The sequence below is a fragment of the Apteryx mantelli genome, chromosome 2 (assembly GCF_036417845.1).
Source record: "Apteryx mantelli isolate bAptMan1 chromosome 2, bAptMan1.hap1, whole genome shotgun sequence".
Lineage (NCBI taxonomy): Eukaryota > Metazoa > Chordata > Aves > Apterygiformes > Apterygidae > Apteryx > Apteryx mantelli.
This window is the reverse complement of record NC_089979.1, coordinates 1015681-1039440: the sequence shown is the minus strand read 5'-3', so window position 1 is coordinate 1039440 and position 23760 is coordinate 1015681. Positions and strand designations below refer to the sequence as shown.

General features: G+C 65.0%; 2 protein-coding genes across 4 annotated transcripts in view; one reads left to right on the top strand and one right to left on the bottom strand.

The window, feature by feature from the left end:
• The first annotated feature begins 1177 nt into the window (after positions 1-1177).
• DGAT1 (diacylglycerol O-acyltransferase 1) lies at positions 1178-10270 on the top strand. The gene is made up of 17 exons (XM_067292570.1): positions 1178-1341; positions 4194-4281; positions 5494-5534; positions 6079-6164; positions 6309-6361; positions 6544-6649; positions 6733-6867; positions 6995-7069; positions 7174-7277; positions 7534-7572; positions 7670-7711; positions 7949-7993; positions 8145-8257; positions 8461-8526; positions 8701-8788; positions 8970-9032; positions 9275-10270. Exons 1-17 carry the CDS (start codon positions 1178-1180, stop codon positions 9419-9421), a joined length of 1455 nt encoding a protein of 484 aa, XP_067148671.1. The 3' UTR covers positions 9422-10270.
• A 1181-nt stretch (positions 10271-11451) lies between these two features.
• Positions 11452-23760, bottom strand: part of LOC106487805 (casein kinase II subunit alpha-like) — a 34777-nt gene continuing 22468 nt past the window's right edge. For all 3 annotated transcript variants that reach the window (XM_067290072.1, XM_067290073.1, XM_067290074.1), the window contains 10 exons: positions 22047-22148; positions 19746-19796; positions 18547-18606; positions 17039-17122; positions 14857-14967; positions 14171-14272; positions 13260-13360; positions 12766-12914; positions 12300-12389; positions 11452-11960 (listed from right to left, as the gene is read on the bottom strand). In XM_067290072.1, the coding sequence (XP_067146173.1) occupies positions 11845-11960; positions 12300-12389; positions 12766-12914; positions 13260-13360; positions 14171-14272; positions 14857-14967; positions 17039-17122; positions 18547-18606; positions 19746-19796; positions 22047-22148 (966 nt within the window). In that variant the 3' untranslated portion in view covers positions 11452-11844. The remainder of the gene's footprint in view (positions 11961-12299; positions 12390-12765; positions 12915-13259; positions 13361-14170; positions 14273-14856; positions 14968-17038; positions 17123-18546; positions 18607-19745; positions 19797-22046; positions 22149-23760) is intronic.

Below are 23760 nucleotides of genomic sequence, written 5' to 3'. Positions count from 1 at the left end.
TGGGCCCAGCCCCACTGAATCCCCCCCACCCCAGCCCTGATCCCACTGCATCCCCACCCCAGGCCTGGCCCCATTGACACCTCACCCTGGGCCCGGCCCCGGCCCCACTGACACCCCACACAGGGCCCAGCCCCACTGACACCCCCACCCTGGGCCCGGCCCCACTGACACCCCCACCCCCACCCTGGGCCAGGCCCCACTGACACCCCTACCCCCACCCTAGGCCTGGCCCCAATGACACCCCCACCCTGGGCCTGACCCTACTGACACCCCACACAGGGCCCAGCCCCACTGACATCCCCACCCCCCACCCTAGGCCTGGCCTCAATGACACCCCCACCCCCACCCTAGGCCTGGCCCCACTGCACCCCCACACCAGGCCTGGCCCCATTGACACTCCCATCCTAGGCCTGGCCCCACTGACACCCCACACCAGGCCCGGCCCCACTGCACCCCCACCCTGGGCCCAGCCCCACTGACACCCCACGCCCCCGCAGCCCCCCCGCGGTCCCGGCCCTCACCTGCGCGCCCCCCCACCTCCCGCCGCCCGCCGCTCCCCCGGCGGCTCATCGCCACAGCCGGCCGCTCGCCCCGCCCCGCCCCGCCCCGCCCCACCATTGGCCCGCCCCGCCCCCTCCCCACCTCGCCATTGGCCCGCGCCGCTGCCGCTCACCGTGGGGGGGCGGGGCGCCGCGGGCTCTCCTGGGAGATGGAGTTCCGGGATGGCCCCGCCCCTACCTGGGGGCCCCTCCCCCGCCCGTCTTCCCCTCCGACTGACCCCCTCCCCCACTCCCTGCACCACCCCTCCCCACCTGGTGGCCCCTCCCCCACCTTCCAGGCCCCTCCCCCACCTGGTGACCCCCCTCCCCTGCCTGTCAGGCCCCGCCCCCACCTGGTGGCCCCTCCCCCCCGATTGGCCCCTTTTCCCCCCAGGGCTCGCCCCCAACCCCCGCCCCGCCCCCACGGGGTGGCCCCGCCCCCACCGGGATGGCCCCGCCCCCACCGGCCTCCCGCTCCCGGGCGTCCCCGCGGGCGGAACTACGCTTCCCGGCGTGCCCCGCGGCCGGGGGGCGGGGCGGGGCGGGGCGGGGCGGTTGCCCGGGTTACCCGGGCCGTGGCGGGGCCCGGTACGGTGGCCGCGCGGCGGGTCCGGGTCGCTCACACACCGGGGCCGAGCATGGGCGACCGCGGCGCGGCGGTGGCGGCGGCGGGGGGAGGCGGCAGCAGCGGCCGGCGGCGGCGCGGGGCAGCGGCCGCGGCCCGGCAGCCCCCCGGGGCCGAGCAGGGCGGCGGCGGCGAGCCGGGCCCCGACGGCGGGCACGACCTCGGCGGCGACTTCAGGTAACGGCACCTCCGGCCGGCAGCGCTGCGGGCCGCGGCCGTTGTGCCCCGTGACGGGCCCCCCCCCCTCCTCCCCCCGGGGCGAGGCGGCCCCCGGGGACCCGGTTCCTTCCCCCCTTCCCCCCCGACCGGGACACCGGCGGCTCTGACCCGCGGCCTGCGCGGGCGGCCGGGGGCTCCCGGTGCCGCCCGGACCTCTGCTCGCCCCGCCGGACCGGCTACTCGCCACGGGTCCCCCCCCAGCCGCGTCCCGTTGCCCGGACACGGTGGTGGCCGCTTCGGCGTCGAGCGCTCGCTCAGGAAGCTGCCGGTTGGGGAAGCCCCAAACCTCGAGGCTTCCCGCGAAATGGCCCCCGCGAGGGGCCGGCGGCCTCCGACCCCGCACCGCGGCTGGCGGCTGCGGGAGCTCCGCCACGGGGCCCGGCCCGGCCTTCGCCCCCCAATTCCCGCCCGCGGCGCCTTCGGGCACGTCCCCAGGGCTCCCGAAAGCGGCGGCAGGCTCCGGCGCCTCGCGCTCCGCGGGCGTCGCGACAGCAGCGGCGGGGCTCGCCCCGTCCTTGTCGGGGCCGTGCCTTTTCCCCCTGGGAAGAGGGAACGGCCTCTCCGGCTTTGCCCCGAGCCCGCCCTCGCCGGGACGCCCCCTTCGCTCGCTCTGCCCGCGGCCTCGTCGCCGGCCTTGAGCCGTGGCCGATGGTGCCGGGGCCGAGCAGAGCCTCGGCGTGGCCGAACCGGGGCGCGAGGCGAGGGGCTTCCTGCAGCGGCGCTAACCGCGGCTCCTCGGGTGCGGCGAGCCCGGCGCTCGTAAGCGGCAGCACCCCGGCCTTTTCGGGGAGAAGAGCCCTGTGCGGGGCGTCTCGCCACCGGCCCCCGAACGTGCTGGCCGGGCGCCGTTTCGGCGAGGCGGGAGCGTGCCCTGCGGCCGGGCCGGGCTGCGTGGCGAACGAAGGCGCGTCGCCGATCCGATCGGGAGTGGCGGGAGCTGCTTATCCCGCCTACGTAAGAGGATTACGGCGGCGCTCCCGTGCGGGGGAGAGTGTCCCGGGAGGGAAGGAGCCGGAGGCGAGGCACGGCGCAACCCCGCGATGCCACCTGGAGCTCGGCCTCGGCTCCCCTGGCCTAATACGGCCAGCTGGCCTTCGCCCTACTTGGCAGGGCGGCGGGCTGCACCGCCGGCTCTCCGGCTGCCCGTGTCCCCGCGCGAACGGACGCCGGGCTCCCTCGGATAGGAGTGAGGAGCTCCGCCCGGCTCCGCTCGCCTAGCAGCGGGTCCAGAAACATGAAGCTCGTCGGGCGGCGGTGTCCCGAAATAGTGCTGCCTGCGAGCCCCGGGGCCGGCCGACCTTCGTCTGGGCTGTCTAAACCTCGCCGCGTCCCGCGCTCCGACTCGAGACGCGACCCGGGACAGCTCGAGGCTCCCGAGGGAGACGCTCTTTGGGGGCTCGAGCTGCCCGTTGGGTCGCGGCAGGGGGCCGGGTGAGGGGCGAGGCGCCTGGGCGCTGCGGCGCCGTGGGCCTCCCGGATTCGGGGAAGTGACAAGCGCCCTGGGTGGGGAAACCGAGTGTCGCAACCAGGAGATGACTGTTCTCCCGGGGGAGCCGCAGAAAACGGGCTGAACTTCCACCCGCCGGCAAGCTCCTCCCCGAGCCGGCGCCCGGGCTGCGAGGCGCCCGCCTCGTCCTCGTCCTCGGCACGATCCCTGAGCCCGCGCTCGCAGGTGCGGCCGCAGAGCTTCCGGCTGATCGATCTCCCGGCTGAGATCTGGTGCCGCTTTCCGCGCTGGTGTCGGCAGCCCATCCCGCTTGGACCTGCCCCCGCGGGATTTCGGCTGGGCGCAGCCGGCGCTGGGAGCGGTGGACTCCGGGCTCTTCTAAGAGCCCAGCAGGGCTGAGCTGGGGACCCTGTCCCTATCCCTGCCCCCCTAAAACCATGTGCCCCCCATCCTGCAGCAGGGTGGCTCCCCAGGCCGGCCCGGTGGACCCCGCGGTGGCCGTGGGGGACCCAGGGGCCTGGCCGGGAGCCTGCGGCGGTGCGCGGGGCGCCGGCGGGCAGGGAGGGAGGTAGGTAGGTCTCGTTTGCCAGCAGCTCCTGATAAGGAAGGGCCGGGCCCGGCCGATGGCTCTGTTGCTCTGCTCCGGCTCGGGTTTCATGGGACGCCTGCGCGGGACGCAGCTTCCCCGGGACGTCGGCAGGGCTCCGGCAGCGTTAACAGCTGCAGAGCCCCGCACGAGGCTGCCGTGGGGCTGGCGGGGAGCGGCGCCGGTGGGGCAGGAGCGCTCCCTGACCCCTCCGTGCCACGTCATCTTATCCGGAGCAGAAGGAGGGGCAGGCGCGCGGGGTCCCCTGGGTTCCCCCGCCGATAAGGCGCCGCGCGGGACTCTGGACCGGCCGCTGCGGGCGTTCGCCGCTCTGCCGGGCGCTGGGAGCAGCCTGGCGCCGCCGTCCTGAGCACGAGGACGCTGGACGCGTGCCCGTCCCTCCTGGGGAAATGCCCCGCGCTGCCCTGGCCAGGGCCCGGCGCATGTCGGGACCTGCCGCTAAATCCCTGTGGAGCATCCTTGCCTGCAGGACACGGAGCGCAGGGAGCTGGGGCAGCTGAGCCCTGGCACCCGACCCTTAAGGAGCTGGGAAGCCGCCCCGGCAGGGATAAGCCCTGGGGGCCAGGAGCGCTCCGAGCGCTGCTGCTGGCCCTGGCTTCGAGGCGGTGCAGGCTTGGAGGCCGCGTCCCCGGCTCGCAGCCCTTGGGCACGTCGCGGTGTCCCGAGCCGCCGGCGTGTCCGTGCAGGGCCTCGGGGGCGGCTCGGGCCGGCCGGGTGCCGGGTGCTCACGCGCTGCTCTCCCTTCTCTGCCCCCAGGTGCCACAAGGTGCAGGAGTCTCTGCTCAGTTCGGCCAGCGGCTACAGCAACTACCGGGGCATCCTCAACTGGTGTGTGGTTATGCTGGTGAGTGGGGCGAGGGCGGCCTCGCAGCCCGGGGTGCCTCCGGCGGGGCCGGCAGGTGCCCGCGGTGCCGCGGTCGTCTCTGCTCCTCGGCGGCGCGGGACGCTGGCGCGTGGCGGCCTCAGCAGAGCGTGGCGAGAGGGAGCAGAGCAGCAGGGAGCAGGGCCAGGGCGCCGGAGAGCAGCTCCGCAGCCAGAAAAGGCGCAATGAGGCAGCGGCTAATCCCACGGTGTGCGTTTAATTTGATTAGCGGGTGAAACCGAGCAGAAGGGATTGGAAGCAGCAAGCGCGCTCTCGGATTAGCTCGAGCTCTCGCCGACGGCGCGACGCACGCTCTCCCAGGCCCGGCCTGGCCGGCTGCTCCCGGCTTTGCTGCTGCCTTGACTCGAGCTCTGCGAGGGGCTGCTGCTGCCGGACCCCGTCCTCCTGCTGCGGCGATGCCGGCCTGGGCCTCCTGCCTGCAATCGCAAGCTGCGTCCCTGCCTGCTCCCGGGGGAAGTGTGAAATAGCTGGGTGTGGAGATACGTGATTGCTGCCCCAAACACCCTTATCTGGGGCCATGCTGGCACATGACGCGCTCCCGCGCCCGCGGTAACCCTTGCGCGGACTCGTGGCCTGGTGATGCAAGCGCTTCCCTGAGATTTCCCAATCTCAGGTTGCGCGGAGGGAGGACGCCCTCCCCGTGCGCGCGGGGCCGCTGGGTGCAGCAGCTCCCGGGGGCCGCGCTGAGGCCGCCGCTGAGCGGTCGGGCCGGAAAGGTCCGAATCAGACTGTGCCCTGAGGCTGCGCGATGCTCCCGGCCCAGCCGCGGATGTGGTCCAGCGCCTCGGGCCTGCGTCCGGCGCGCTGCCAGCTGGACAGGCTCGCCCGTGGCTCGGTTGTGTCCCCCGGGTCGGGCGAGCAGCTCTGTCCCCTGCCAGCCAGCTGCAGGCAGGGGCTGATCCTGCCTGCGGGGCTCAGCCCCAGGCCTGCCGGGTTTTGGGGTGTGGGGCACCCTCACCAGCCGGCCCAAGCAGCCTCCAAGGGACCCGGGGGAGCAGCAGGGCAGGGGCAGCCCCGTGGGTCTAGCGGGCTCTTGACCACGGGCCTGGCACGTCCCGGCCTCGTGGACCGGTCCCAGAGCCCGCAGTGCCCATCCCGCACGTGGCACGGCCCCGCCGCGGGGCCTCGCCTCTGCTCGCTTCGCTCCGAATAAGCCCTGCCTTTTCCCTGCAGGTCCTGAGCAACGCTCGGCTCTTCCTGGAAAACCTCATCAAGTAAGCGCCGGGTGGCCGGTGGGGAGAAGGGCCGGCGGGGAGAAGGGCCGGCACCGAGGGAGCGTTGGTCCCGCTTGGCTTGGGGCTTCCCCGCGGGAGGGATCCTCGGGGCTGGGGGCCATGAGCGCGGGGTGTCCCGGGCACCGCGGGCTCTGTTGGCACACGGCTCGTAGGTAGGCCGGGGTGGGGGACGCCGAGCACGGCCCCCATTGGAGGGCACGGAGCCACGCGTCCCCCTGGCCGGGCTCCGCTCCGCGCTCCCGCAGCAGGGGTCCGGAGGCCACGGCACACGCGTGCCGGCCGCAGCACTGCACCACCGTGTGGGACGCGGCTCCACTGCTGCTGCCCGTGGCCGTGCTACCGGTCAGCTCGCGCTGGGGACGCCGGGCGCCTGCAGCCCGTGATCCCGGCCCCGGCGGTGGCCAGAGGAGGCCGTGGCTGGGGGGCAAGCGTCCAGCCCCGTCCCCGGAGGAGAGGGGCAGGGAGGGTGCAGCCGGCTTCGGCATCCGGCGCCGCTTGCTCAGGCACGGCCCTTCCCTTGCAGGTACGGCATCCTGGTGGACCCCATCCAAGTGGTCTCCCTGTTCCTCAAAGACCCCTACAGCTGGCCGTCCCTGTGCCTGGTCATCGGTGAGTGACGGCCCCCGCTGGCCTCCCCGGGCGAGCAGGGCACCGGGAGGGGAGCCGGGGCTGCCCTGGGGCCGTGGCACCCGCGTGAGCGGGGCCTGGCACGTCCTGGCAGCTCTGGTGACGCTCTGCTCCCTCCGTTTGCAGTGGTCAACGGGTTCGTGGTGGTGGCCCTGTCCCTCGAGAGGAGGCTGGCAGCGGTGAGCCACCCTTAGCTCCGCACGCGAGTGACCCCACTTGCCCGACGAGACCCGGGAGGTCTCTGCGGGCTGGGGGGCTGCGCGGTGGGGCTCTGCCGGCTCCCTGTGCCCCCCAGCCGTGGGGCACCGGGGCTGGGTGCTGCACCCCGGCCCTCTCACGCCTCCCTCCCTCCCTCCCGCAGGGCTCCCTCTCGGAGGGCGCTGGCGCCGTCCTGCACGCGGTCAACCTCCTGGCCATCCTCTGCTTCCCCGCCGTGGTGGTGCTCATGGTGACCTCCATCACACCAGGTGAGGGCCGGCTGCGGCACGGGCACAGGAGCAGGCCCGGGAGCAGGAGCCGGCCCAGCTCACCGGCTCTTCTCTGCCCGCAGTGGGGGCTGTCTTCGCCCTGGCCATCTACACCGTCACCTTCCTCAAGCTCTTCTCCTTCAGAGACGTGAACAAATGGTGCCGGGAGAGGAGAGAAGCAAAAGCCTCCCCGCGCCCGGGGGACGGCTCGGCCGCAGGTACCGGGGTCCGCCACGTCCCCCTCCGTGGCGCAGCGGCTGGGAACGGGGGGAACCAGCTCGTCCAGTCGTGCCGCGGGCTAACGTGCAGCTAAGGCCAGCACTCGGTTCCCTTCGTCTCTTCCAGCTGCGGGGCCAAAGAAGGCCAACGGGGACGTGGGCCAGAGCGGGGTCACCTACCCGGGCAACCTCACCTACAGAAGTAAGTGCCCTGCGTGTGCCGCGGCCCGGGGTGGCCCCTCTGCCCTGGGCGAGTCCCCCAGGCCGACCGGCGACCGCGGGGCCTCACCCCCGCTGTCCTCGCAGATCTCTACTACTTCCTCTTCGCGCCCACCCTGTGCTACGAGCTGAACTTTCCCCGCTCCCCGCGGATACGCAAGCGCTTCCTCCTCCGGCGCCTCTTCGAGATGGTGAGACCCCCCCTGTGCGTGGGGGACGGGGGCTCCGCTCCCTCCACCCCGAGTGTGGCCTGGGGCAGGGACCCGCTGCGGGGCCTGGGGACGCGGCTCGGGGCTGGCTCCAGTTTAGCAGCGAAGGCAGCAGGATGAGGGGACGGTCCGTGATGCGGGACCCCTGCGGTTCCCGGGCACGGGCGCCCTGGGAGGGGGACGGGGGCTCCCGGCCGCCGGCCCCGCTGACGGCTCCATTGCTGCCTCTGTCTTCCAGCTCTTCTTCATCCAGCTGCTGGTGGGGCTGATCCAGCAGGTACGTGGCTGGGGGGGGGGGTCACCGGGGCCCCTCTCCCCGGGGGAGCCCTGCGGTGCCCTGAGCACCCCGGCTCCAGCAGCATTTTCCCTTTCAGTGGATGGTGCCCACGATCCAGAACTCCATGAAGCCGTTTCGGGTGAGTGACGGGGGCCCGGCCCAGCCTGTGGCAGCCCCGCTGTGGGGCAGCAGGGTGCCCCCCCCCCCCGCGTGCTCAGCCCCCGGCGCAGGCTCCAACCCACGGGACCCTTTGCCGGCAGCGAGCCGTTGTGGCTTTCGTGCCCTTGGCGTGAGGGACCCCAGAGTTCCCTCCCGCCCTGTTCCCGGGCTGTCGCGAGTCCGTGGGACGAGGGTGACAGGTGCCGTTTCCTTGCAGGACATGGACTATTCCCGGATCATAGAGCGGCTCCTGAAGCTGGCTGTGAGTACCCTGGCTCGCCCTGCCCGGAGACCGCTGCTGGCCCCGCGCCCGCCGGCAGGCGCTGCTGCCCTGGGTGCTCCCGCGGGGCTCGGGCTGGTGGCCCCGGGGTGGGGGGAACCAGCCCCCCCATGGCCTCGGCCTCCCTCCACAGGTCCCCAACCACCTCATCTGGCTCATCTTCTTCTACTGGTTCTTCCACTCCTGCCTGAACGTGGTGGCCGAAGTGATGCAGTTCGGGGACCGGGAGTTTTACAGGGACTGGTGGTGAGTGGCAATGGCAGGCCAGCGCCGTCCCCGGATCCCCTCCCGTCCCTCCTGCTGCTCCCCAGGGCTCCGGGAGGATGGCTCCATCCCCGAGCCGGGCGATGGGGCTGAGCGCAAGCGTGAGACCCCTTTGGGGTCCCTGCGATGGGGGCGCAGCTCCCCGCTGCCATGCCAGGACGCGGCTCACTGCCCTCTCGCCGCAGGAACTCGGAGTCGGTGACCTACTTCTGGCAGAACTGGAACATCCCCGTGCACAAGTGGTGTCTCAGGTACGTGGCGCTTGCCGGGGGCCGCAGCCAGGCAGGGGGGACGGGGACGGGCCTGCTGCTCCGGGCTGGGGGCCTTGGGCAGCTCCGGCAGCCACCGGTCCTGCCGGACAGGGGGCTGCGCTGGGGGGCTGCGGCGCACTCGGGGACACGTGCTAACAGGGCGCTGCTTCTCAGGCACTTTTACAAGCCCATGCTGAAGCGGGGGGCCAGCAAGTGGACAGCACAGACAGCCGTCTTCCTGGCATCCGCCTTCTTCCACGAGGTCAGTGCTCCCTCCCGGCCTGCACCGAGGCCGAGTGGAAGCTGCCCCGGGCACAGATCCGGCCCAGGCACTGACGCGAGGCAGCCAGGAGCTGCCTGCCGCGGAGCTCCGAGGGCTCCGGCGCCTCGGGGCGGCAGCTCCGCAGGGCCGGTGGGCCGGCGCTGACGCTGTGTCCCCGCAGTACCTGGTGAGCGTGCCCCTGAAGATGTTCCGGCTCTGGGCGTTCATGGGGATGGCAGCTCAGGTAAGTGGCGCCTGCGACTGTGCTGCTCTGCGCCCCGCTGCCGGGCCAGCGAACGGGACAAGCCAGGGCGAGGACGGGGGTGGCAGCAGCCTGGTGCCGGCGCTGTGGCTGCGGGTGACGGAGGCTGGAGCTCTGGGATGGGAATGGGCTCTTGTTCCTTCCCTATCTGCCTGGGGCAGGCCCCAGGCTGCCTGTGGCCCCTGCGCGTAGGCAGGGGCCCCACGCTGCCCCATCTCTTCCAGATCCCGCTGGCCTGGTTCGTGTCCAAGTTCCTCAGGGGTAACTACGGGAACGCAGCTGTCTGGATCTCCCTGATCATCGGGCAGCCCATCGCCGTCCTGATGTACGTGCACGACTACTACGTGCTCAACTATGAAGGAAGCCAGTGACGCGCTGGACCACGTTCCCCTCCTGGGGACCAGCAGGAAGGCAGGTGCGGAGGGAGCCCGTTCCTGCTGCTTCCCAGAAGCCTTTGGACTGCGTCGCACCAGCGCTCGCGCAGAGGTGCCTTCGCCTCGGGAAGTTGCCTTGCGCCCTTTTATATATGTACAGAATAGCCGCTAGGCGTTACTATTTTTGTGAATTGAATGTCGGATCAATGCAATAGCCCCTGGGGAGGGGCGTCCCCCCCTCTGTCCTGTGCCCCACTGGCGCCCCGTGGTCCTGCCCTGTGCTGGCCCAGGCATGAAGGAGGCAGCATGTGCTGCCTCGAGGCTGGCTGGAATCGGGTCCCTGCTCTGGCTGCCACGAGCGAGTGCCCGCGGGGTCCCTGCCTTGAGCCCAGCCCCGGGCTGTGAGCTTTAAGCAGCCACTTGTGCGGCAGAGCCTCCCTTCCGTAAGGCACTTTAAAGGACTGTCCCTAGACTGTGACTACTCTGCTCCGTCCCACGTCCCTCCCTCCTTGGGGTGCTCCCGTACCCGGCCCCATGGTGGAGGAGGGGGAGGCTCGGGGCGCCCCTGGTACGAGCCCTGCCCCGAGCTCCCCTCCCCGCACCGGGGTCCAGCCCTGAGCTCCGTGCTCAGCCCTCCGGTTGTGGCTGTGGGTTCTGGGCACTGCCTGCTCCGTCCCCAGCCGGCTGCCCCTGCCAGCAGTGTGTCCCAGAGGAGGAGCGGGACTGGCTGGGGCTGCTGAGACCTGCTGCTGCTGCCCGGCGCCACTCTGGTCTCACTCAGCCACTTTTTAACCTTTCCAGACTGTATCTGTCAAATACTGAGTGATTAAAGTGTCTTTTTCCACACCTTTAGTCGTGTTCCTCCCTCACCTCGGCACCTGCCTCCCCCCCCCCCCGCCCAGGCTTATATCCGGGAGCTGCCTGTCCTGGTGCCACAGCCACCCAGGAGCTGAGGATTTGCCGGAGGGGGCAGCCATGCCCTGGCCTTCGCTGCTGCCACCCCCCCCGTATACAGCACCTGATCCAGCCTGGTGTTGGCCTGGCCTGGCTCCTGGCACACGCTCCGGCTCTGCTCCGCCCAGGACAGGTGTCAGCCCCAGGCCCCTGCCAAGGCTGGTTCCTTGTTGCGCCACCCTCCCTGGTGTGGTCCCATGCACAGCGCAACCGGAAAGCAGGTGAAAGGCTCCAGCAAGATTTAAAAAACACAAACTAAGCTCTTTCTGAGCCAACGCCTGCTCCTGCCCAGCTTGTGACAGCCCCGGAGTTGCACCCTGAGGTGCCAGTCCTGCCCCCACAACCCTGGCACTGACGGTCCCCAGCCCTGCACACACTTGCCCAACAGAGCAGGGACGGGGCTGATTCAGCACCGCTCCTGCAGCCTCTGCCCCACATCAGCCTCCCTGGGGCATTAACACGCAGCCCTTGCCCCAGCGCCCGCAGCCAGCGGGGACCCCCTGGTGCTGCCCCTGCGGCTCCCCACACCTCCCCCTATGGGACATCGGAGCAACCTGGAGCTTCACAGGGCTGGCGTGCACTTTTCCCCTCTGCTGCCCTGCTCCAAGCTACAGCTGGAGCCTGGAAAAAAAAAAAAAAAAAACTGCCCGGGACAGAAGCGCCCAGCAGGGCCTGTGGATTTAGCAAGGCGAGCGCGTGAGCCGAGCGCGAGGCCTGCACCGGGGAGGGCTCAGGATGTCACTGAGGGCCCCGCGCTGTGGTGCGGGAGGCTGCCAGGAAGGGCAGCGCCGGGACGAAGCTCCTCAGCCCCCCGAGAGCAGCCCCAGGCTGCCGGCTGGAGCGGCTGGGGGCTGCCCCCCCCCCCCCCCCCGGGCTGCTGTTTGGGGTGATGCCCCAGGATGAGACTGCAGCAGCGGCAAATCCCAGGCAGCCCCTTTGCTCCAGCACCTGCCAGCAGCCTCGTGGAGCCCCCCGAAACGAAGCTGCCAGAGGACAGACAGCCCCCTGCCCCTCGCAGACACCCCCGCGCACCGGCCCCAGCCCAGGAACAAGCTGCGGGTCCTGCTGTCCTGTTAGGGACATAGAAAATAAATTTTATTATCCATTTTAGATTTCTACACTGTAGTTGCATCACTAACCATGATCCTCATGAGAAGAATGCAGCTAACTCCTTACCCCGACACAGACACAACAGAGATCAGCCTTGGTCCGTAGCCAGAGAGTGCGATATTGTTACTGCACAGAGAAAAAAGGAACCTACATTTTTGCTCTTTTTTTTTCATACTCAACAGAAATAAAAATAAAATTCCAGAGCACCCCCCACCCCCACCCCATTTCTGCCTCTGGGAAGCGGCTGCTGGCGGGCGGCCAGAGCCCCACGGCGCTCGGAGGGGCAGGCAGGAGGGCAGAAGGCAGGCGCGGCACCGGCCTCGGCGGTGCGAGAAGCCGGAGGTCGAGAACTGAGTTCAGGGCTGCACTCCGGCTGCAGCGGGGACTGGCGAGCCCAAAGCGTTTGGAGAGGAGATGACGGGCGACGCAGCGAGGCTGCCGATGGGCTGGGACGCGGACATCGAGGTAATACCTGTGCCGGAGAGAACAGGCTGTCAGGCCCCAACGGCTGTGGGAACAGGCCCAGCCGAAAGCCATCCTCTTTCCCAAGTGCAGCGGAGGAAGCGCGGCCTCCCTTCCCCGCCAGCCCCACCAGGCTCCTCGGGGTCTGAGACAGGACCACAACTCGCCCAGGAGGCGGCGCAGCCCCCCCCTCCCCGGGACGACAACGTCCCACTCCCATGAATGGCTTCTCCATGGAATGGGAGAGCGCAGAGCCAGCGCTGCTCGGCCCTACAGCGGCGATACGACCCCGGAGCCCCAAGTAAGTCCCTTGCGGAAGCCCCAAGGGCTCGCAAGCACGGCGACCCACCTGCCAACATACTGGAGGAGCTGACAGGCGTGTTACTGGCCGAGAGTCCAGCCGAGGTGCCGATCCTTGCTGGGTCTTTTGCTATGGGATCTGCAGGGCAGAGGGGAAGGTAACGCGTATCAGTGACGGCTCCCCGCACACAAGACAGGAGAGCTGCTGCCCCTCCGCTCCGGATCCCCCAGAAACGGAGCAGCAGACTCGCACGGGGATGAGCACAGAAAGGCAGCCAGCAAGGACAGAGCTGACCCACAGGCCCTGCCCGGATCCAAGAGGACCGGGAGAAGCAGCTGGGGGGCAGTGCCGGGTGCCAGGAGCAGTGAGGAGGCCAGTTCTGGACCGAGGGGACTGCGCGGGCTGTGCTCAGCGCCCACGGGGAGCACGGAGGTGAAGGCAGCTGCCGCGCGGAGCAGGAGAAGGCAAGGGAAGCTGAGCGCAGGAGAGGGGCGAGCAGCCAGGGGAGACGTACAGAAGTACGGGTGCTCCATCGCATCCCGGGCAGTGAGTCGTGTCTGGTGGTCGTAGCGCAGCAGCTTGTCCAGGAAGTCGAGCGCCTCCGTGCTCACGAGGTGCTGGTTCTCGCTGTGCACGAAGCGCTCCCACCGCTTCCGCGAGTGTCTGCGAGGAGGAGATTGGCCTGAGCTGTCGGCACGCCAACCCCCCGGCACCCGCAGCAGCGTCCCCGCTGCCCCGGTCTGCTCCCATGCCCAGCCCCTCACTGCTGGGACCCTTCCCCTGCCCAGGCCCCACCAGGCTTCCCACCCTCAAGCGGAGAAACCCGCCTGCAAAACAGCCCCCATCAACCCCAGCGCCCGGCCGGCTGGGTCCCCACGCGGAGCTTGGCCAGGGCCCGACCGTGCAAAGACCAACCCCCTCCCGGGCTCTGCTTTTGTGCCTCCCCCCGAAACGTTCCCCCTGCCCCCGAGCAGCACAGCTCTGCCCCGTGTGCGCCAGGCCACCCACCTGCCCAGGATGTCGTTGAAGCGGGGGTCGAGCTCGATGTTGTACTTGTCGATGTAGTCGTACAGGTCCTCCGTCCCCAGCACTTTCGCGATGCGCACAAGCTGGGAGAAGGGTGGAGAAGGGGCAACGCTGACGGCGAAGGCAGAGCCCCGCAGGTCCCAGCGCCTCGGCGTCCCTCACGCTCCCCAGCAAGGACCCAGAGCCCGGGCTGGGCCCCCTCTACAGCCGCGGCAGGGTTACGGGCCTGCCGGGCGCTGCTGCAGTTGCCGGCTGAGCTTACAGGATCAATACGACCGGAAAACACATCTCCGCTTGCCGTGAACAGCTCGGAAGCCACGGCCCGGCAGTCCCACCCCGGCAAGGAGCGCTCCAGCTCCAGCCCCCGACACGATTTGGAGTAATTGAAACAGGCCACGGTGCCCTTGCAAGAGCTGAGGCGCACTATGGCCACAACCCCCTCCGGCAGCGCGTGGGACGGACAGATGGCTCCGGTTAGCACCTTCCAGTCAAACCAGTGCTTTGCTCCCCTGCCCGGCCCCCCCCCCCCCAGTTTAACCACCAACACACTGACTCATCCCTCAGAGGGCATGTGGAGCAACAAGGGAAGCAGGGGAGGGCAGAGACCCCAGCTTTGGGAAGGGGATGGAGAGACGGGGGAGCCCAGGCTGCACCTAGGAGCCAGGAGGAGGGACGCGGGAGCCAGGGCTACAGAGGCCGGTTTGGCGCTGCAGGTTTGCTGCGCGGCCCCTTCCTGGGCTGCTGCCGCCTGGCAGCTCCCGAGCGCTCGGCGGGAGCGGCTGTCCCAGCGCCGGCAGGGCTGCAGCGCCTGCCTGCCCCCGGGGAGCCCGCGGCGGGTCTGCAGGAGGAAGGGGCGAGGGGGGGACCGGCCACCCCACCGCCCTGGAGCTCACTTGATCGTAGTTGTCGTGACCGTGGAAGAAGGGCTCTTTCCGGAAGATCATACTGGCCAACATGCAGCCTAAACTCCACATGTCTAAGCTGTAGTCGTACATCTGGAAAAGCCAAGAGAAGAGAGGCGGGAGGCAAACGCAGCCCTGGGTGCCACCGGCCAGCTGGGGCGCCCAGGAGAGGGAATGCACCTCTCCTGCCAGCGCCGTGCCCCCTCGGAGACCACGCGGCTGCCGGCAGGGAGCAGAGGGTGGGATTTCGGGTACTGCCTCCGGCAGCTCCACGCTGCGCTTTGCCCAGGACAGCCTCCAGTACAGATTTAGGTTCAGACCCTGAGCTGCACGTAGTCTCGTCTGCCACGCGCAGAAAAGCTAGAACCAGCCCAACCACGAGCAGCCGCCGCTGGGCCGCGGAGGGCGGCAGATACTCTCGTCCCTCCTCACCCTCCCCAGCTATTCCGTTCCCTGGCGGAGCTTCGCCCAGGGAAGGTCACGGTGCTCTGTCACGGGCCGCCCAGCCAGGGTGAGCCCTAGCTGGGCTGTCCTGTCTCCTCCTGCCCACGGCAGGGCACGCACCAGGCGGAAGAGAGTCCGCGGGCTGCAGCGCAGGGGACGCCGCAGCCGCTCGGAGGCATCTCCACGCCTGGCCGCCGCCGTCGGCACAAGCGGCCGCCCCCCCTTGAACGTACCTGGTAATCTACCAAGAGCTCCGGGCCTTTGAAGTACCGCGAGGCCACCCGCACGTTGTACTCCTGGCCGGGATGGTAGAACTCCGCCAGCCCCCAGTCTATCAGGCGCAGCTGCGGAGGGAGAGGGCGCAGGGTTACAGGCTGCCTAACACCCGGGTGACTCCTCGAACCGCCCCGCGGCGCGGGGAACGGCCAACAAGCAGGCAGCCGCTCGCCCGAGAGCGACCCCGGAGCCCTGCTCGCCCGCCCGGCACCTCGCGGCCCCGTCAAGCGCGCTCCCGTCGGCCAGCGCTCCGGCTGGCGGCGCTTTGGCACGTTCCCCTGCCGCAAGGCAGGCTCGCAAGCGCAGCCCGTCCACGGCCGACGTGCGTCTAGCTGGTTTTTCTCCTCCGGCCCGCCGTCGCTCCCCTTCAACACTCAGTGACCCCGAATCGCTCCCTCTGGCCTCACATGGGACGCTTCCAAGCATTACGGGAATTCTCATGGCTCTCCAGTCTCTCCCGGAGCGCCACGCGCCCGTGACGGCCACACCAGGGCCAGGGGGGTTACGCACGGTCCGCGCAATCCAGCCCGGCAGTCTCCGTTTCCGCTGGAGCGCAACGCTGCCGACTCGCCCGCTGCTCGCCTCTCAGCAGCGCTGCCAGCCAGCCTGCGGCTCCCATCCCGTCACCGTGCGGATGACTATTCCTGCCTCGGTGCTGGGATTTGCCTTTGCCCCTCCAGAATTTCATCCTGTTTTTCAGATCATTTCTCAAACTTGTCAAGATCACCGTGAATTCCAGAGGACTCGCAGCCCGCCTCAGCTTCGCTCATTAAATCTGCAGATGACGCACATGCTCTCTCTTCCATCAGTCAGGTCATTAAGGCTGAACACCACCAGACCTAGGACAATCCCTGTGGAACCTGTGCAATGCTGCCTTCCATTCTGACAGCAAACCAGTGATAACTATTCCCTAATTATGGCTTTCCAGCTGGCTTTCTACCTACCTTATAGAAAATGCACCTAACCCATGCTTCCCTAGTTGACTTATGTCAAAAGTCTTATTAAAGTCAGGATATATAACATCTACTGCTTCTCCGCTGTCCGCAAAAGGCCTCCCCAAGCAGCCCTCTCGAGTGGTTTTAATATTAATTTGGGGAGAGGGAAAGGTTTGCTCCGCTCGAATGTCTGCCTGTGAGCACAGTGGTTGCACCAAAACGCAGCTGGTTCGAAACGGGGCGATGCTGGGCTGTGAGGACAGGGAAGGTTTCAAAGAGCACGGCGCCCAAGGGGCACACAGGGGCTCAGCCACTTTCTGCTCTAATAACGGGGGCGTTTACTGACCACCCGAGGCTTTGCCCGTGCCCCGCGCCGCAGGGAAACTCCCTGCTTCCCTCTGTCCAAGCAGACTCCTTTTGAAGTCATTTTTATTGGAGGCCCCAGATGGCCAGTTGCTACGGAGGTGCTGGAAGAAATCTAAAGTTACATTTACAAGCCTAAGTTACTGACAAACAGGTGGCAAATAAAGTGAGTTTACTGGATACAGGTGCGGGTTTTATGGTCACCTGTATTTCCAAACAAACAGCTGCAAATTCAGCCTTCCCCGCACCGGAGTCTGCTGGGGCCCAGATCTAACAAGGGCCGATCAGTTTATACCTTAAGGCAGAACTTAACGGCAACGCTCTGCTGCCCGAACGTGGGCTCGGGGGTGCTAGTGCTGCCCCGTTTGATGGTTCGTAGCAGGCCCAGGGAGCCGCAGTGCAGGAGAAGGGCTGCAAGCAGCCCGCTGGAGACGAGCAGGACCTCGTGGCACTGGCTGTGCCATCTGCACCGCGGCGGTTTTGGTGTCAAATCCACAACCGACCGCAGCAGCTAAAGGTGGGATAAAGAAGGTGAGGAGCACCGAACAAGCCCGGGTGGGCCTGCGGGAACAGGAGCACGAGGAAGCAGGCGAGAGGGCCTGCTGGCTGCCCTTGGCAGGGTGCAGGCTCCTGGCCAGGAGCTGGGAGAAGAGCTCACAGCCCCAGCTCAGCACTGCCCCAGTCGGCTACGGCGGGAGCCGGAAGCGGGACCGAGCTCCTCGCCCCCGAGAGGCAGGCACCGCCTCAAGCGGAGAGAGCCAGCCGCGAGCAGCTGGGCTGCCCCGCAGCGTTCCCCTTTCCCAAGGGACGGGAAGCGGGGCCCAGCAGGGCCTCACCATACCTTTCTGTGTTCGTGGTCGATCATAACATTGTGTGGCTTGACATCTCGATGCATGACACCCATACTGTGACAGTAGTCCAGCGCCTGCGGACAGAAGAGGCACCATCAGAACATCTCCTTCCATGTCACGACAGAGCAGGCTTGCGGAGAGACAGCAAGAGCTGGCAGGGCAGCGACGAAGCCCAGGCCCAGAGGCTGTGCTGGGACTGAGCCAGACAACCGCCAGAGCCCTCCTGGGCAGCGCTGAGGTCAGCCGCTGCCTCAGTGACGTGTGTACTAAAAGCCGAGAGCGCCACGCACATCCCCGAGCAGCCTTCAGGCCTTGGCCCCTTTCCAGCTCCCGGCAGCTCTACGCGGTCATCTCCACCGCGGACCCCTCCCTGAGGTGGCCTCCGTTCTGGCCACCCGCTAAGCGTACATCAGCTTCTGCCCCCAGGCGCAACCTCTCACTTTTGAAGCCCAGCCCAAGCCCAAGAACTGCAGCTCTATTGAGCAATGCAGAACGGCAGGGTGCAAACGTCCACCTCCCTCGCCAGTTCGGTGCCAACCGCTGCCAAAGGAGATGTTGCAATATCAACATTGCAATGCAGAACAGCAGGGTGCAAACGTCCACCTCCCTCGCCAGTTCGGTGCCAACCGCTGCCAAAGGAGACGTTGCAATATCAACATTGCAATGCAGAACAGCAGGGTGCAAACGTCCACCTCCCTCGCCAGCTCGGTGCCAACCGCTGCCAAAGGAGACGTTGCAATATCAACATTGCAATGCAGAACGGCAGGGTGCAAACGTCCACCTCCCTCGCCAGCTCGGTGCCAACCGCTGCCAAAGGAGACGTTGCAATATCAACATTGCAATGCAGAACAGCAGGGTGCAAACGTCCACCTCCCTCGCCAGCTCGGTGCCAACCGCTGCCAGAGGAGACACTGCAATACAAACGTCTGATCCTCGTTCAGAGGCTGCAGTCTCTCTGCAGCGCCTGCTCCGAGTGAAGAACTGCAGATGGGATGATGCAGTCAACCCTGGCCAGTGCCTGCTGGCAGAGCGATGGCTGGGACAGGCAGAAAGTGCTCTGAGAAACAGTTTCAGCACCCCCAGCTCCCTGGCTGAGCAGATGCCCTGCTCCATCACGGCTCTTGCCCTTGCTGGCGGCTTGCAACTAAAGCTATTTCCGATGCCAAGTGTCACTGGAGGCAGAAGTCTGCAAGAGGATGTCATGGAAATAAGATGGCTTCTCAAGGACACAGCGACCTCCCGCTCCGAAGCCATTCACTAACACGCTCAACAGCCGTCTGCCTCTGAGCCTCCCCTTGTGCCGCGGCCTAAGAAGCCGTCCCACGCGGCTAGCTGGGCATCAGTCCAGGAAGGTTTAGTAGCCGCATGACCTCCACTCTCTACCTCCTGTTTCCACACTCCGACTCCCAGGGGGAGACTTAGCACCAGGTCACTGCTTGAGCAAAGGTTTTCTTAGGGATTTGTGGATTTCCCAGTCACCCCTGCCCCGGGAGCTTACCTTTAGGATTTCATACATGTAGAACCGTATGTCAAAATCAGATAGTGTCTGGTACAATTGCTGCAAGAATTAACACAAGAGGCAAGTTAACAAAACACGGGCGCATTAGTTCACTGGGTCTGAAGAGGCCAGGGCCAGAGATCCGGGCTCCTAGCGCCACTGTGGAACAACGATACCACCACCCCCGGGGCCAGCCGGCAGCCTCAGGGAGGCACCAGTCATCCGCACAGGCGCACGCACACACACACTCTTGTGGATCCACAACTCAGGCCCAGAAATGCCAACTGTCTAGACAGCACATGGGCAGCTTTGCACCCATTTTGTACCCCGAATTTCCCCACCTGGGAACTGCCAACGCACCACAGGGAGGAGCCAGACTCACAGTCTAGCTAGTCAGCCTTCGTAACAGGCACGTGTCCTCCCTCCTTCCAGCCAGGAGGGGCCCAGAGAACTCTGCCTCAATCTGCTACTGCAGGCCCAGGGCTTGGGAGAATTCAGTCTCCCACACCGAGGACGGGCAGTGAGGATGAAGGATGCCTGAACACCCTTACAAAGCCCAGGGAGCAGAAAGCGGTTCACTGAGACAGCCCAGAGACGAGCCTTAGGCAGAAGAACCAAGGGAAAAAGGGTCACATCAGGGCCTACGGTGCCTTACCCGCTGCAAACGGAACTGAGCGGCCGCGGGCAAACAGCCCCGGCAGCTGGCCGCTAACTCTCACAGCTCGGCTAAATACCGCTCTCCTCCCGCGCCCCTCGGCCCAGGCTCTAGGGACATAAGGCTCAACCAGTCCAACACTTTCAGCCCCCTCTGAAGTGCTGCAAATCAGCCAGTGTCACATTGCGGCTACAAGCCCGTGATGGCCAACTGCTGGAGCAGCACGGTGGAAAGCAGAGACTAGGTCAATCCCTGGCACGGGCACCGTGCCCCTGGCTCTTCCCTTGACTGTAAGTTACAGGAAGGAGAAGCGGGCCACAGCCGAAATCCCCTGTCCCCTCCGGCACAGAGATGTCAGCCGTTTCTGGGACATCGCACGCCCTTGAAATAGAAGTCCACTCCCTCCCCAGCACAAGGCAGGGCAAGAACCCCTCCAGTAGCCATAGCATGCTGCCCGCTCTGCAGAAGAGTCTAGAAGAGTTTTCCCAGACGCTCCACACCGTCCTACGCTCAGGAAGTCTCTGCAACGGCTGTGGTCGCTCACCTTGAAGTCTGTGTTGTTGACATGCTCAAAGACCAGGGCAGGTGTGCGAGACTGCAGGGCAGGGGCAGCAGTTGAAGAGACGGAAAGAAAAGAGAGAGGTTTAGTCTTCCTCCGGGTAAGAGAGCGCAAAGGGGTCGGGCAGGCTCCCTCCCTCGCACGCTTCCCGTCCCGAGTCCCAGCCCACGCTGCAACACACGCAGCTGCGCGAGCTGCTTCCGAGACCTCTGCCCCAGCGCTGCAGCAGCGTCCGACGCGTTGGGAGGCGTGTCTTTACACCCGCACCACGGACGGGGGCACACGCGCTTTGCACGTAACCACTGCAGCAGTCACAGACACGCAGCCACCTCCGGGGCTTGAGCAGGACCGAGCGAAGCTGTAAGCCAGGGTAAGGCGGGAAGCAAGGGAGCATTCCTCAGCCTTCTGAGGTCCGACGCGAAACAGCGGTGCCTGTCAGCATCGCTAGGGTGAGCTGCTGTCATGCGCTGCAGAGCTGAGAAGGGGCTCCCACATATTTCCTCTACTGGCAGCAACCAGATCTCATAAAGACTTCATAGAAATTCAAGCCAAAAGGACAAGAGAGCAACTCTTGAGAGAGCTCCAGGCCCAGCTGGAGCTTCCCAGCCCTCTCAGCTGGACGGCACCGTCCGAGACACATTTGGCGGAGGGGGTGCAGCGCCCCCACGCAGGGGAAGCGAGCTGCCCCCCCTAGGCCTCACGCAGCACAGCAGCTTTTCCGGCTCTCGTATCGTTCTGGCAGGGCTCTCTCCACCCCTTCCCTTCCTTTCCTCTCTGAACTCCTCCTCCTTGCAGCGTGGGTGCTGGACCTCAGGGCAGCGCTCCGAAATGCTGTGTGCGGAGACAAGACCCCCTCCGTCTCCGTCTGCACAGCGCCTTTTTTGTGCGCTCAAGAGACCGAATTAGCCCTTTTGGCCGGAGATCGTACCGAGCGTTTGCGCAGAGGCCGTCACCCGCAGCAACCCAGGCAGCTCTCCGGCTCGCTGCTTCCCCGAGGCAGCCTCCCGTCCTGACGTTGGAGCCTGCGTCCCTGCTCCCAAGAGCACGGCCCCGCTGTACTAAAATATGTCCCCCAGGCGTGGAACCCATCCGTGTTTCTTAACTACAAGGTGATCTTTTTATCATCTGCAAACTCCGCCAACTAAGATTTCAGATCGTTTCTAGAAAATGTTCAAACAGCAGCTAACTGAGAACCGGTCCCCAGGGCCCCCATTCCCCGATATCTCCCCGCAAGCAGCTGTCTTTCACGGCCTGTCAGAGGGATTAAAACCGGCTCAAATACGTCCCGCTAATTCAACCCAGTGCTGCTTTTTAATCAGAACGTCACGTGGTACGAGGTCATGTACCTCAGCGAAATTCAGCTACACTATACAAACCCCATCGCTTTTATCAGTTTGCACATGCAAAACTCTGTCCTAGCTGCCAAAAGCACGTTTCCCAAGATGCTCCGAGCCCAGGCAAGCACTGCCTGCATCGCTCCGAGGAGCAGAGCCTGCCTCAGAAATGAGCTAGCAATCCTGCTCTAGACACCCAGGGCGGATTAGAAACCCACCGAGACAGGAGATACCCTGTTTCTGTGGGGATAACAGAAGTAAAAGCCGCCTTCGGATAAAACCCAGGAGACTAGCAAGTGCCATAAAGGAAACATCATTCTGTTGCGTCTCTCCGACCACAAGCCGGGCTTGCAGCACAGAGCCATTTTTGCTAGGAGCAAGCGACCCCGGCGCTCCACGAAGCATCAGTGAGGCACAAGTGCAGAGGAAAGCGTCCTTCTGCCCGACCAGTTTGTCTACAAAACAACCCCAACCTTGTTTCTGAAAGGCAACGTTCCTCCACCTCTCTGCTGCTTCACCTCAGATTTGCTGCTGCCTGACTTTCTCCTCTGCCTTCTCAAAGGCAGGAGGCGTCACCCCACCCAAAGAGCAGCCTGACGCTGCAGTGATATGCAGATATCTAATCCAACCCGGTGCTCCACAAGGACTCCACGGAGAACCGTTCGGAGCTAGCTCTGACTAAAGGGCACAGTAAGAGGCAAGGCTGAGAGCACCCTCACATGCAGCAACACACAGTCCAAGCAATTCTCTTTACAGAACTAACGCAGCACAAGACCAGGGTGCTTTGAAAGGTAAAACAACACATTTGGGAGAAGGCACTGGGGAATATTCCTTGCTCTGCTCCCAGTCGGAGACGCAGCCTCTTTTTTCAGGAATGAGAGAAGACAGCACGGTATGCGCAGTCCTTTCCCTGACATTATGGGTGTCAGAGTTGCCCCTTTCCCTTCCTTACCACAGGGTCTTTCACTATGTCTAGCAGGCTGATGATATTAGGGCCACCGCGGAGGTTCTCCAGGATCTTAATCTCACGCTTGATCTTCTTCTTTTTCACAGGCTAAAAAATAGAAAACAAGAGCCAGTTACCACCAGAGAGGCCTCTCCAAACCACGCTAAGGGCTGTATACGCAGCAGGGAAACCAGCAAAGGAGCACGTGGTTGTACATTAATGCAGAAGAAACTGTGATGAGCAGGCACATTCTCTGAGCTGCAAGAGGTCTGCGTAGCACTTTCTGACCTCGGAGCAGCACAGATTCTGCCTCCTGAGGATGACGGTACCTAGCATTACCTGGTCCCTGCAGCAGAATAGAGGGAACATGCTTCCATGCCTAAACACACCCAAATCACCATGGAGAACGGCATTCTGTGACTTTGTCAATCTAATAGTTCTCCACTTTCAAAGGAATGGAGTTTCCTGCATTTAGGAGACCATTTGGAGATTACTGTATTACAAAAAAAGGTTTAAGCCCTAAAGAGTAAGCTCAGCTTCATGAAGTGCCAGGTTAAATCTCTGAGTGAAATTTTGGAAACAGTTAAACAAGAAAAGCATAATTTAATAAAATAACAGTTCTAAGGATCAAGCCTTTCAAAGCCTCCCTAACTCACCAGCATTGCCTCCAACCTAGTCCCCAGGCTGAGCTGCCCTGGTAAATTGTCCAAGTTTGCAGAGCAAGCATAAAGACAGCTCCGGATTTGCTCAGAGCAGCTGAAGCTGATCCGAGTATCTTTCTTCTCTCTCTGAAGACAGAATGCTCTTTCTGCCCTTTGAGTTCCTTCCTTCCTGCTTCTCCATCACCAGGCTACGCAATGTACAGCGCTAATACATTAGCGAGGACATTTCTGTCTCCTAGGCTCACTTTCTCACTCATAACCTGCCCCAAGCTTTTCTTTATTTCTGTTTTCATTCTGCTCTTTAATTGGCATACTCCTTCCACCTTTACTCTTCTTCTTGCAAGGGCAACATTCTTAAGACTGTGCCTGTATTTTCTAACTCATGCACCTTACAAACTGTAACTGTGCATGTTTTAGTAACACCACAGAAATTAGCTTGTCACCAAAAGCTGACAGAGCCTAAACATGGCCCACAAACATAACAAATGATGAAACAGGAGAAGCAGGACTGCACGCTGTCCGTCTGTCATTACTCTGTTAGCTTTAGGGAACCCCTCTGCACACTGTCAAATTTCCCAGGACATGTGGTGGATGTACCTGTGCTCATCCTCAGAGCAGGAATCAGCTGCGACTTACAGTCTGGGATATCACGTGCTGCAACGACCTTCCGTTGCAAGATGCTGGTTTGATCATCCTGGGAAAGATCTCTGCGCTCCTGCTTCCTCTCTCTCAGGCAGTGAGCTGCACTCCATGAATCCAGCATGGGGATTTTATGAACTTGGATCAGAACAAGCGAGGCACTTGTGCTGAACTGGTGAGATTATGACCTGAAACAGGCCCAAAGAAAGCCTATTCCCTAAAGCATTCTTAATCCCAGAGTGCCACTGAGATGCAGCCGCCTGCCAGGTGAAGAGCACCACCCACCACAACCTCGCAGCTATGACAGCAAGTGCTGGGTAAGCAGGTGATGGAGAGGGAGGGCAAAGAGGACACATGCAGCATTTCAGTAGGAGGTTGAGCACAGATTTTCCTTCTGCCTCCATGGTACGTATATGACG

Coding starts and splice junctions, on each gene's coding strand:
- DGAT1 (XM_067292570.1), top strand. CDS start 1,178: ATGGGCGACCGCGGCGCGGCGGTGGCGGCGGCGGGGGGAGGCGGCAGC. Junction 5,535..6,078: donor TTCCTGGAAAACCTCATCAA/GTAAGCGCCGGG, acceptor CTTCCCTTGCAG/GTACGGCATCCTGGTGGACC. Junction 7,070..7,173: donor GGGCAACCTCACCTACAGAA/GTAAGTGCCCTG, acceptor CTGTCCTCGCAG/ATCTCTACTACTTCCTCTTC.